The sequence below is a fragment of the Crinia signifera genome, chromosome 12 (assembly GCF_055691185.1).
Source record: "Crinia signifera chromosome 12, ASM5569118v1, whole genome shotgun sequence".
Classification (NCBI taxonomy): domain Eukaryota; kingdom Metazoa; phylum Chordata; class Amphibia; order Anura; family Myobatrachidae; genus Crinia; species Crinia signifera.
In genome coordinates this window covers 6,122,572-6,136,105 of record NC_139228.1, presented here as the reverse complement: position 1 = coordinate 6,136,105, position 13,534 = coordinate 6,122,572, and the positions used below count along the sequence as shown (strand labels likewise).

At 55.1% G+C, this 13,534-nt stretch overlaps 1 protein-coding gene across 2 annotated transcripts in view; it reads right to left on the bottom strand.

The window, feature by feature from the left end:
* LOC146049629 (ephrin-A2-like) overlaps window positions 1-11,743 on the bottom strand; it is a 29,552-nt gene extending 17,809 nt beyond the window's left edge. Inside the window, exon 1 of one of the 2 annotated variants that reach the window (XM_083166194.1) lies at window positions 11,570-11,743. In XM_083166194.1, coding sequence (XP_083022320.1) covers window positions 11,570-11,673 — 104 coding nt within the window. In that variant the 5' untranslated portion in view covers window positions 11,674-11,743. The remainder of the gene's footprint in view (window positions 1-11,569) is intronic. The other variant, XM_083166193.1, reaches the window with a different exon arrangement.
* Window positions 11,744-13,534: the final 1,791 nt, after the last annotated feature.

The window sequence follows — 13,534 nt, the reverse complement described above, 5'->3', positions numbered from 1 at the left end:
CCCGTACATCCCGTGGCCCAGCGCATTACTGTATGTCCATGGCACACGATGCTACTACACATCCCCCGTACATCCCGTGGCCCAGCGCATTACTGTATGTCCACGGCACACGATGCTACTACACATCCCCGTACATCACGTGGCCCAGCGCATTACTGTATGTCCATGGCACACGATGCTACTACACATCCCCCGTACATCCCGTGGCCCAGCGCATTACTGTATGTCCATGGCACACGATGCTACTACACATCCCCCGTACATCCCGTGGCCCAGCGCATTACTGTATGTCCATGGCACACGATGCTACTACACATCCCCCGTACATCCCGTGGCCCAGCGCATTACTGTATGTCCACGTCACACGATGCTACTACACATCCCCCGTACAACACGTGGCCCAGCGCATTACTGTATGTCCATGGCACACGATGCTAGTACACATCCCCGTACATCCCGTGGCCCAGCGCATTACTGTATGTCCACGGCACACACTACTACACATCCCCATACATCACGTGGCCCAGCGCATTACTGTATGTCCACGTCACACGATGCTACTACACATCCCCCGTACATCCCGTGGCCCAGCGCATTACTGTATGTCCACGTCACACGATGCTACTACACATCCCCCGTACATCCCATGGCCCAGCGCATTACTGTATGTCCACGGCACACGATGCTACTACACATCCCCCGTACATCCCGTGGCCCAGCGCATTACTGTATGTCCATGGCACACGATGCTACTACACATCCCCTGTACATCCCGTGGCCCAGCGCATTACTGTATGTCCACGTCACACGATGCTACTACACATCCCCCGTACAACACGTGGCCCAGCGCATTACTGTATGTCCATGGCACACGATGCTAGTACACATCCCCGTACATCCCGTGGCCCAGCGCATTACTGTATGTCCACGGCACACACTACTACACATCCCCATACATCACGTGGCCCAGCGCATTACTGTATGTCCACGTCACACGATGCTACTACACATCCCCCGTACATCCCGTGGCCCAGCGCATTACTGTATGTCCACGTCACACGATGCTACTACACATCCCCCGTACATCCCATGGCCCAGCGCATTACTGTATGTCCACGGCACACGATGCTACTACACATCCCCCGTACATCCCGTGGCCAGCGCATTACTGTATGTCCATGGCACACGATGCTACTACACATCCCCCGTACATCCCGTGGCCCAGCGCATTACTGTATGTCCACGGCACATGATGCTACTACACATCCCCGTACACCACGTGGCCCAGCGCATTACTGTATGTCCACGTCACACGATGCTACTACACATCCGCGTACATCCCGTGGCCCAGCGTATTACTGTATGTCCACGACACACGATGCTACTACACATCCCCGTACATCCCGTGGCCCAGCGCATTACTGTATGTCCACGTCACACGCTACTACACATCGCCGCAACATCCCGTGGCCCAGCGCATTACTGTATGTCCACGGCAGACGATGCTAGTACACATCCCCCACACATCACGTGGCCCAGCACATTACTGTATGTCCACGGCACACAATGCTACTACACATCCCCGTACACCACGTGGCCCAGCGCATTACTGTATGTCCACGGCACACGATGCTACTACACATCCCCGTACACCACGTGGCCCAGCGCATTACTGTATGTCCACGTCACACGATGCTACTACACATCCACGTACATCCCGTGGCCCAGCGTATTACTGTATGTCCACGACACACGATGCTACTACACATCCCCGTACATCCCGTGGCCCAGCGCATTACTGTATGTCCACGTCACACGCTACTACACATCGCCGCAACATCCCGTGGCCCAGCGCATTACTGTATGTCCACGGCAGACGATGCTAGTACACATCCCCCACACATCACGTGGCCCAGCGCATTACTGTATGTCCACGGCACACGATGCTACTACACATCCCCGTACACCACGTGGCCCAGCGCATTACTGTATGTCCACGGCACACGATGCTCCTACACATCCCCGTACATCCCAGGGCCCAGCTCATTACTGTATGTCCACGGTACACGCTACTACACATCCCCCGTACATCCCTTGGCCAAGCGCATTACTGTATGTCCACGGCACACGATGCTAGTACACATCCCCGTACACCACGTGGTCCAGCGCATTACTGTATGTCCACGTCACACGATGCTAGTACACATCCCCGTACATCACGTGGCCCAGCGCATTACTGTATGTCCACGTCACACGCTGCTAGTACACATCCCCGTACATCACGTGGCCCAGCGCATTACTGTATGTCCACGTCACACGATGCAGATTATAGAACCCATTGTCCAAACGTTGACGTTCAAGTGATTCTCAGTCACAACCAGGAGAGTTGGGGATTGTTACAGCTTCTCCCCATCGGCCCCAGTACAGGAAATATAAAACCAGAGATGTTTATTGGAGCTTTTCCAATTCATTCCAAAGTTATTTCCAACATGTGAGCTTCATACAGAAACTCCAACTAGAAGGAACAGGAAACTAAATCCCCCACCGAGCCAGGACAGGCCTACCTCCCATACCTCCTTCTCACCCCCCTCCCAAAGCCGGAACAGGCCTATCTCCAAACCCCCACCACCGAGTCGGGACAGGCCTACCTCCATACCTCCTCCCCCCTCCCCCCCAGAGCCGGAACAGGCCTACCTCCGTACCCCCACCCCTACCACCGAGTCGGGACAGGCCTACCTCCTTCTCACCCCCCCCCCCCCTCCCAAAGCCGGAACAGGCCTTCCTCTGCACCCCCCCCCCCCCCCCCGAACTGGGACAGGCCTACCTCCGCACCCCCTACCACCACCCAGATCTCGAAGCAGGGACAGACCTCTCCTAAAAAACCACCCCCCCACCACCACTGGCATAGCTCAAGCCCCCTCGGAGCTAGGAGACTGACCTACCTCACACCACACCCCCACCTCAGAGCAGAGACAGGCCTACCCCCCACCGACACCACAACCCCCGCCCCTGGCACTCCCACCACAACCCCCGCCCCTGGCACTCCCAACCCCCGGGGTATCTCAACCTCCTTCAGAGCCCCGGGACAGACCTAACACCCCCCACCTCAGAGTTGGGACGGGCCTACCTAAAACCCCCACTACCAGAGCCGGGACAGGCCTACACCCCCCCCCCCCCACACACACACACACAGATGAGACAGACCTACCTCACCACAGAGCTGGGATGGGCTTGTTCCCCAGGTGCTGGGTTACATCCCAACAGTCAGGAGTCCGACTTAAAGGGTCTAGTCTCCCATGTGGGGGTCCAGCACCCCCATTGAGGGAGATTAACCCCTGTGGCAAGCGCAGCGAGCCCGCGGGGGGCTTCATAGCACTCGCACCCTGTGAGAGTACTGGCAGTTACGATTGAGATGTCGGTCAGAATCCCGACTATCGGGAGGTCACATCACACCCCCCCCCCCCCCCTTCCCAAACACACACAGAGCTTGGAGGGGCCCAACATCCCCACACAATCATTCACACTATATACATACATAGCACCACACAGGAGAGATCAGTATGGGTGTATGGAGTGTGCCGAAGGTAATGTACACAGTGATAGTCAGGTACTCACCCTGCCCTCACACGATACACACACGCGGGCGTACAGCCAAGCACCAAATATTTGTACAATGAGCCTCCGTGCAAAAGAGGAATGTGCCGGAGTCCAGTCATGACATGAGGAGCCCCAGCCTCGCCTCGCCTGGCGCACCAGGAGGAGCCCCAGCCTCGCCTCGCCTGGCGCACCAGGAGGAGCCCCAGCCTCGCCTGGCGCACCAGGAGGAGCCCCAGCCTCGCCTCGCCTGGCGCACCAGGAGGAGCCCCAGCCTCGCCTCGCCTGGCGCACCAGGAGGAGCCCCAGCCTCGCCTCGCCTGGCGCACCAGGAGGAGCCCCAGCCTCGCCTCGCCTGGCGCACCAGGAGGAGCCCCAGCACAGGAGGAATAGCACCACGATCCCTAACACTAAAGGAGGAGTAATACACTAACTAGTATACAGAAATGTGTGTTTGTCCGCACCCCACCTCCCCCCCATATTAAACACTGGCTGAGCACCAGAGCGTGTTACACAAACACATGGGATGTAGTAATCTCCGGGAGGCATGGAAGGGGGGGGGGGATGGTGACACAGACCGGCCACAATATGCCAACTCTGCACAATTCGGGCATTACCCTGTGCCAAGCGGCCTGGTGCATGTCCCGAGCACAGACATGGGAAACTGCTGTACCCAGCCTGCGGGCGGATACCTCCCCTGGTGCAGTGCAAGAGGGGAGAGACACAAAATGGCACAGGCCGCAATGTCTCACACACTGGCGAGACTATGATGCCACCAGCTCATTACTTCAGCCCATCGCTGGACGGCACCAGATGATGAGAACGCTGCAGGGCGGGACCAGCGAGGGATGCTACGAGGTGCGAGTTTATTCGGGCACATCCACTCATGTCAGGATTGGAATAATGGTTACTTTGAAGTCCCTGAAACATCAGCGACTGTCTGAGGATGGCTGGCAGCGAAGGGCGTGGGGCAGCTATAAACCGGCAGGATAACACCGGGGAACGTCTGACGCCATCTGTACAGCACCAGAGAGCTGGCGTGCAGGCCAGGGCTGCACAACATGGAGGACCCGGGGGTTACACCTTATTATATACCGGGAGTGAGTGCAGGGATGCCTCGTACACATATCAAAGATGGGATCTAGAGTTAACAGAACAGCAGCCGAAGCCGAGGAATGTGGGAGCGAAACATTGCAAGAAAAATGTAAAATATGTTAACAAGCAGGTATACAGCGTCCAGCGCTATATACCCCTCACAGGTCTCCCCTCACTATATACCCCTCACAGGTCTCCCCTCACTATATACCCCTCACAGGTCTCCTCTCACTGTGCCCAGCACTATATACCCCTCACAGGTCTCCCCTCACTATGTCCAGCGCTATATACCCCTCACAGGTCTCCCCAGCACTATATACCCCTCACAGGTCTCCCCTCACTATGTCCAGCGCTATATACCCCTCACAGGTCTCTCCTTCCTGTGCCCAGCGCTATATACCCCTCACAGGTCTCTCCTTCCTGTGCCCAGCGCCATATACCCCTCACAGGTCTCTCCACCCTGTGTCCAGCGCTATATACCCCTCACAGGTCTCTCCTTCCTGTGCCCAGCGCTATATACCCCTCACAGGTCTCTCCTTCCTGTGTCCAGCGCTATATACCCCTCACAGGTCTCTCCACCCTGTGTCCAGCGCTATATACCCCTCACAGGTCTCTCCTTCCTGTGCCCAGCGCTATATACCCCTCACAGGTCTCTCCTTCCTGTGCCCAGCGCTATATACCCCTCACAGGTCTCTCCTTCCTGTGTCCAGCGCTATATACCCCTCACAGGTCTCTCCACCCTGTGTCCAGCGCTATATACCCCTCACAGGTCTCCCCTCACTGTGCCCAGCACTATATACCCCTCACAGGTCTCCCCTCACTATATACCCCTCACAGGTCTCCCCTCACTGTGCCCAGCACTATATACCCCTCACAGGTCTCTCCACCCTGTGTCCAGCGCTATATACCCCTCACAGGTCTCCCCTCACTTTGCCCAGCACTATATACCCCTCACAGGTCTCCCCTCACTATATACCCCTCACTGTGCCCAGCACTATATACCCCTCACAGGTCTCTCCACCCTGTGTCCAGCGCCATTTACCCCTCACAGGTCTCCCCTCACTGTGCCCAGCACTATATACCCCACAGGTCTCTCCACCCTGTGTCCAGCGCTATATACCCCTCACAGGTCTCTACTTCCTGTGTCCAGTGCTATATACCCCTCACAGGTCTCCCCTCACTATGTCCAGCGCTATATACCCCTCACAGGTCTCCCCTCACTGTGCCCAGCGCTATATACCCCTCACAGGTCTCTCCTTCCTGTGCCCAGCACTATATACCCCTCACAGGTCTCTCCTCCCTGTGTCCAGTGCTATATACCCCTCACAGGTCTCTACTTCCTGTGTCCAGCGCTATATACCCCTCACAGGTCTCCCCTCACTATGTCCAGCGCTATATACCCCTCACAGGTCTCCCCTCACTTTGCCCAGCACTATATACCCCTCACAGGTCTCCCCTCACTATATACCCCTCACTGTGCCCAGCACTATATACCCCTCACAGGTCTCTCCTCCCTGTGTCCAGCGCTATATACCCCTCACAGGTCTCTCCTTCCTGTGCCCAGCGCTATATACCCCTCACAGGTCTCTCCTTCCTGTGTCCAGCGCTATATACCCCTCACAGGTCTCCCCTCACTGTGCCCAGCACTATATACCCCTCACAGGTCTCCCCTCACTATATATACCCCTCACAGGTCTCCCCTCACTGTGCCCAGCACTATATACCCCTCACAGGTCTCTCCACCCTGTGTCCAGCGCTATATACCCCTCACAGGTCTCCCCTCACTTTGCCCAGCACTATATACCCCTCACAGGTCTCCCCTCACTTTGCCCAGCACTATATACCCCTCACAGGTCTCCCCTCACTATATACCCCTCACTGTGCCCAGCACTATATACCCCTCACAGGTCTCTCCACCCTGTGTCCAGCGCCATTTACCCCTCACAGGTCTCCCCTCACTGTGCCCAGCACTATATACCCCACAGGTCTCTCCACCCTGTGTCCAGCGCTATATACCCCTCACAGGTCTCTACTTCCTGTGTCCAGTGCTATATACCCCTCACAGGTCTCCCCTCACTATGTCCAGCGCTATATACCCCTCACAGGTCTCCCCTCACTGTGCCCAGCGCTATATACCCCTCACAGGTCTCTCCTTCCTGTGCCCAGCACTATATACCCCTCACAGGTCTCTCCTCCCTGTGTCCAGTGCTATATACCCCTCACAGGTCTCTACTTCCTGTGTCCAGCGCTATATACCCCTCACAGGTCTCCCCTCACTATGTCCAGCGCTATATACCCCTCACAGGTCTCCCCTCACTTTGCCCAGCACTATATACCCCTCACAGGTCTCCCCTCACTATATACCCCTCACTGTGCCCAGCACTATATACCCCTCACAGGTCTCTCCTCCCTGTGTCCAGCGCTATATACCCCTCACAGGTCTCTACTTCCTGTGTCCAGCGCTATATACCCCTCACAGGTCTCCCCTCACTATGTCCAGCGCTATATACCCCTCACAGGTCTCCCCTCACTAGATACCCCTCACTGTGCCAAGCACTATATACCCCTCACAGGTCTCTCCTCCCTGTGTCCAGCGCTATATACCCCTCACAGGTCTCCCCTCACTGTGCCCAGCGCTATATACCCCTCACAGGTCTCCCCTCACTGTGTCCAGCGCTATATACCCCTCACAGGTCTCCCCTCACTTTGCCCAGCACTATATACCCCTCACAGGTCTCCCCTCACTATATACCCCTCACTGTGCCCAGCACTATATACCCCTCACAGGTCTCTCCTCCCTGTGTCCAGCGCTATATACCCCTCACAGGTCTCTACTTCCTGTGTCCAGCGCTATATACCCCTCACAGGTCTCCCCTCACTATGTCCAGCGCTATATATCCCTCACAGGTCTCCCCTCACTTTGCCCAGCACTATATACCCCTCACAGGTCTCCCCTCACTAGATACCCCTCACTGTGCCAAGCACTATATACCCCTCACAGGTCTCTCCTCCCTGTGTCCAGCGCTATATACCCCTCACAGGTCTCCCCTCACTGTGCCCAGCGCTATATACCCCTCACAGGTCTCTCCTTCCTGTGCCCAGCGCTATATACCCCTCACAGGTTTCTCCTTCCTGTGTCCAGCGCTATATACCCCTCACAGGTCTCTCCTTCCTGTGTCCAGCGCTATATACCCCTCACAGGTCTCTCCTTCCTGTGTCCAGCGCTATATACCCCTCACAGGTCTCCCCTCACTGTGCCCAGCGCTATATACCCCTCACAGGTCTCCCCTCACTGTGCCCAGCGCTATATACCCCTCACAGGTCTCCCCTCACTGTGCCCAGCGCTATATACCCCTCACAGGTCTCCCCCTCACTGTGCCCAGCGCTATATACCCCTCACAGGTCTCTCCTCCCTGTGCCCAGCACTATATACCCCTCACAGGTCTCCCCTCACTGTGGGCCTTATTCTAGTTCATTCTTTCTGACAAAATCCTTCTTAGATGGACAAAACCATGTGCAATGCAGGGGGCAGATGTAAAATGTGCAGATAGAGTTAGATTTAGGTGAGTTATTTTGTTTCTGTGCAGTTTAAATACTGGCTGCTTTATTTTTACACTGCAATATAGATCTCACTTTGAAGTAAAACCCCACCCAAATCGAATTCTCTCTGCACAAGTAACATCTGCCCCCCTGCAGTGCACATGGTTTTGTCCATCTAAGAAAGATTTTGTCAGAAAGAGTGAACTAGAATAAGGCTGTGTCCAGCGCTATATACCCCTCACAGGTCTCTCCTCCCTGTGTCCAGCACTATATACCCCTCACAGGTCTCGTCATGTGTCCAGCGCTATATACCCCTCAGAGGTCTCTTCTTCCTGTGTCCAGCGCTATATACCCCTCACAGGTCTCGGTACTTGTGGATTATCACGCATGCGAACATGCAATGCGATTGCATGCGATTTTGACAAAAACGGCTAAAATCGCATCGCATGCCACTATATATGGCATGCGATGGGAGCCGTGATAATCCACAAGTACCCAGGTCTCTCCTTCCTGTGTCCAGCGCTGTATTCCTCTCACAGGTCTTCTATTCCTGTGTCCAGCATTATATACTCCTCACTGGTCTCTCCTTCCTGTGTCCAGCGCTGTATTCCTCTCACAGGTCTTCTATTCCTGTGTCCAGCATTATATACCCCTCACTGGTCTCTTCTTCCTGTGTCCAGCGCTATATACCCCTCCCAGTTCTCCTTCCTGTGTCCAGTGCTGTATTCCTCTCACAGGTCTCTTCTCCATGGTGACTGGCCACCTGCAATTCTATGACACTTCCCAGGCCCATTAAGGGTAATTGGCATTCCATGGGCCCAGCAGGTAGTACCCCTCCTCCCCCTGCTGATGTCTGAGGCTCCTGATCCGTCACCCATAAATCAGGGGCTGCTACTGGTGTCTGTTTATAGAAGCTGCTCAGCTGTGACACATTACAGGACCCCCGCCCCCCCCCCACCCATACACAGCACGCATTCCTGCTGCAGCATCAGTGACCCTATAACCCCCGCACTACACACTGTCCACAGGGGCCTAGGACCATAAATCAGAGCTATCCCTGTGTCTATCAGTTCGACATGGAGTACCGCCATTACTGAGTGCAACCGCCAGCTCACACCAGACATGGGAGCACCGCCATTACTGAGTGCAACCGCCAGTCACACCCAGACATGGGAGTACCGCCATTACTGAGTGCGACCGCTAGCTCTCACAGCCTACACCAGACATGGGAGCACCGCCATTACTGAGTGCGACCGCTAGCTCACACAGCCTACACCAGACATGGGAGCACCGCCATTACTGAGTGCGACCGCTAGCTCACACAGCCTACACCAGACATGGGAGCACCGCCATTACTGAGTGCAACCGCTAGCTCACACAGCCTACACCAGACATGGGAGCACCGCCATTACTGAGTGCGACCGCTAGCTCACACAGCCTACACCAGACATGGGAGTACCGCCATTACTGAGTGCAACCGCCAGCTCACACCAGACATGGAGTACCGTCATTACTGCGTGCGACCGCTAGCTCAAACCAGACATGGGAGTACCGTCATTACTGCGTGCGACCGCTAGCTCAGACCAGACATGGGAGTACCGCCATTACTGAGTGCAACCGCTAGCTCACACAGCCTACACCAGACATGGGAGTACCGCCATTACTGAGTGCAACTGCCAGCTCACACCAGACATGGGAGTACCGCCATTACTGAGTGCAACCACCTGCTCACACAGCCTACACCAGACATGGGAGTACCGTCATTACTGAGTGCGACCACTACCTCACACAGCCTACACCTGATATGAGAGTACCACCATTACTGAGTGCGACCGCTAGCTCACACCAGACATGGGAGTACCGTCATTACTGAGTGCGACCGCTAGCTCACACCAGACATGGGAGTACCGTCATTACTGCGTGCGACCGCTAGCTCGCACCAGACATGGGAGTACCGTCATTACTGCGTGCGACCGCTAGCTCACACCAGACATGAGTACCGTCATTACTGAGTGCAACCGCCAGCGTACACCAGACATGGGAGTACCGCCATTACTGCGTGCGACCGCCAGCGTACACCAGACATGGGAGTACCGTCATTACTGCGTGCGACCACCTGCTCACACGGCGTACACCAGACACAACGCCTGTTCCAATGTAACTGTGGTATACAGTATGGGCAGGAGGGCAGACACACACAGGTAGATCTCAGACATTTACACCTTCAGCCACGTCATCTAAGTGACAGACGGAGAGTATGGCGATTTTATGTAACAGTTGCGTCCGCGGATGCCCCACACTGCTGAGGCCCAGGGTCACCGTCTCCGCGTCTGATTGGTCAGGAAATGATACATACAGGGTATACCCCCCCCCTCCCGAGAACAAAACAGACAGAACAGCAGAAAGTTGGATATAAAGCGGTGATCCGGCGCCACAGAGCGAGCACTGCCAGCGGACACAGACCCAGCCAAAACAAACAGCCCCCAATCCATCCACACAGCTCATTCCAGCCTGGAAACTGGGATTCTGCCTCTCAGAGAAAACAGGGCCCCGTCCAACACAAGCTCTGGGGCCCGTGCCCAAACTAACAAACCTTTCCTGCATCACAGCATACCCAGGGAGGGGGGCACTGGGCTCTCACAGGCAGAGTGCAAGCTCCTGTGGCAACAGTGCCACAGACACAAGTTAAGGGAGTGTTGTTACCTGTGACATTGCTGGCCCCAAGAGCTTGCACTCTGCCCGTGTAGGGACTGCCTTGCTATTTAGAGGTAAATTGCCTAAGTTGGTTGACAGACGTGTGACACACAACAGCACAATGTGCATGCAGTGTGTTTGTGTGTGTGTGCATGCAGTGTGTGTGTGATATATCTATGTATCTATTACATACATACATACATACATACATACATGTGTACACACACAGCCAGCAACACACATGTGTATAATACAATGTATGGGTGTGTGTAATACTGTTATATATATATATATATATATATATATACATACACACACACACACACACTGGGGCAACACACATGTGTATAATACAGTGTATGGGTGTGTAATATATATACACACACATATACACACACACACACACACACACACACACACACATATATACACACACACACACACACACACACACACACACACACGCTGCAGCAGGGAGTCCCCGGCATGTTGCATGTTTGTATTTGGGGGCGGGGGGGCTGTTGCATGTTGGGGGGCCCCGGGGGCTGCAGCTCGCCCCTCCTCCTCCCTCTCTGCTTCTAATTAGGAGCTGACACCTAACAAAGGGGCAGCGGGGACCCCGGTCGGTAAGGGGGGGGACACTGACCTGGGGTTGCTGCCGTTCCAGTACACCGCATGCCGGGCCCCGCACGCCCGCTCCAGCACCGCACACACCCACAGCAGCCGCCCGAGCAGCCCCGCGGCGCCCATCTCCCTCCACCAAGCTCCGGCTGCCGGGATCTGTCCGCCCGGAGCCCGCTCCCCCTCACAGGTACACAGGCCCCGCCCACAGGGGCGCAGCTCCGGCCAATCACAGGCCGCGCCGCACACACACTGCTCTGCAACTCTGCCAGTGGCCGGGGGAGGGGTGTCCTGTGCCCCCCCCCCCCCAATACACAGGGGGAGGGGGGTGTATGTGTCCTGTGCCCCCCAATACACAGAGGGAGGGGTGCCTGTGTGTCCTGTGCCCCCAAATACACAGGGGGAGGGGGGTGTATGTGTCCTGTGCCTCCCAATACACAGGGGGAGGGGGTGTATGTGTCCTGTGCCCCCCCAATACACAGAGGGAGGGGTGCCTGTGTGTCCTGTGCCCCCCAATACACAGGGGGAGGGGGTGTATGTTTCAGGTGTGGATCAGTTGGTCACCAGCAAGTTGTTAGACAGTCATTAGGTCGACATGTGTCTAGGTCGACATGGGTTTGGTCGACAGGGGTAAGATTGACATTGTCATTGGGTCGACATGGGTAAGATCAACAGGGTCGACAGTGAAAAAAATTTTCTTTTTAATATATATTTTTTTTACCCTTACGACACAGTCAACAGAAACACTAAAATGTACCAAGTTCCCTTGCATGGCTCGCTGCGCTCAAAAAACGGTAAAAAATTACCCTAATGACTCTGTTGACCTAACCCATGTCGACCTAATGACCCATGTTGACCTATTTACTCTGTTCACCTAATCCATGTCGACCTAATGACCCTGTCGACCTTACCCATGTCAACCTAAAGTCTGGAGGACTTTACTCTATGTCGACCTTAAGTTATGTCGACCTAAACTTATGTCGACATATCTGCATGTCGACCTAGTAGTGTTGACCTAATGCTTGTGAACCTACTTGGTGGTGACCCAATGACCGTATCCCTATGTTTCCTGTGCCCCCCAATACACACTCCCCTTTGGCGCATGAGTCAGCAGACATCCCCTTGCATGTTACTGAAGGGATGGGGGGGGGGATGTTAAGCAGCTTAGCTAGCGGTACTGAATTATACCCCTTTCAGATATACGGCAAAATCCCGGGTTTTTTCACGTGCACGTGCACAATCCCGGGACTAGCGTATGTCTGAAAGGCTCTACCCAGGATTTTAGTCCTCTAAAATCCCAGGTCCTGCGCACCTGCAATGGACCCGGGATTTTTAAAAACCCGGGTTTGAACCGGGTCTAAAATCCCGGGGAGTATGTCTGAATGGGGTATTAGACGCAGAGTCTCTAATGACTGCTGGCTCAGTGGGCACTGCTCCCATGTGTATGCAGAGTCTCTAATGACTGCTGGCTCAGTGGGCACTGCTCCCATGTGTATGCAGAGTATCTAATGACTGCTGGCTCAGTGGGCACTGCTCCCATGTGTATGCACAGTCTCTAATGACTGCTGGCTCAGTGGGCACTGCTCCCCTGCGTATGAGCAGTCGCTAATGACTGCTGGCTCAGTGGGCACTGCTCCCCTGTATGAGCAGTCTCTAATGACTGATGGCTCAATGGGCACTGCTCCCCTGTGTATGCAGAGTCTCTAATGACTGATGGCTCAGTGGGCACTGGTCCCATTTGTATGCACAGTCTCTAATGACTTCTGGCTCAGTGGGCACTGCTCCCATGTATGAGCAGTCTCTAATGACTGCTGGCTCAGTGGGCACTGCTCCCATGTATGAGCAGTCTCTAATGATTGATGGCTCAGTGGGCACTGCTCCTGTATGTATGCACAGTCTCTAATGACTGCTGGCTCAGTGGGCACTGCTCCCATGTGCATGCACAGTCTCTAATGACTGCTGGCTCAGTGGGCACTGCTCCTCTGTGTAT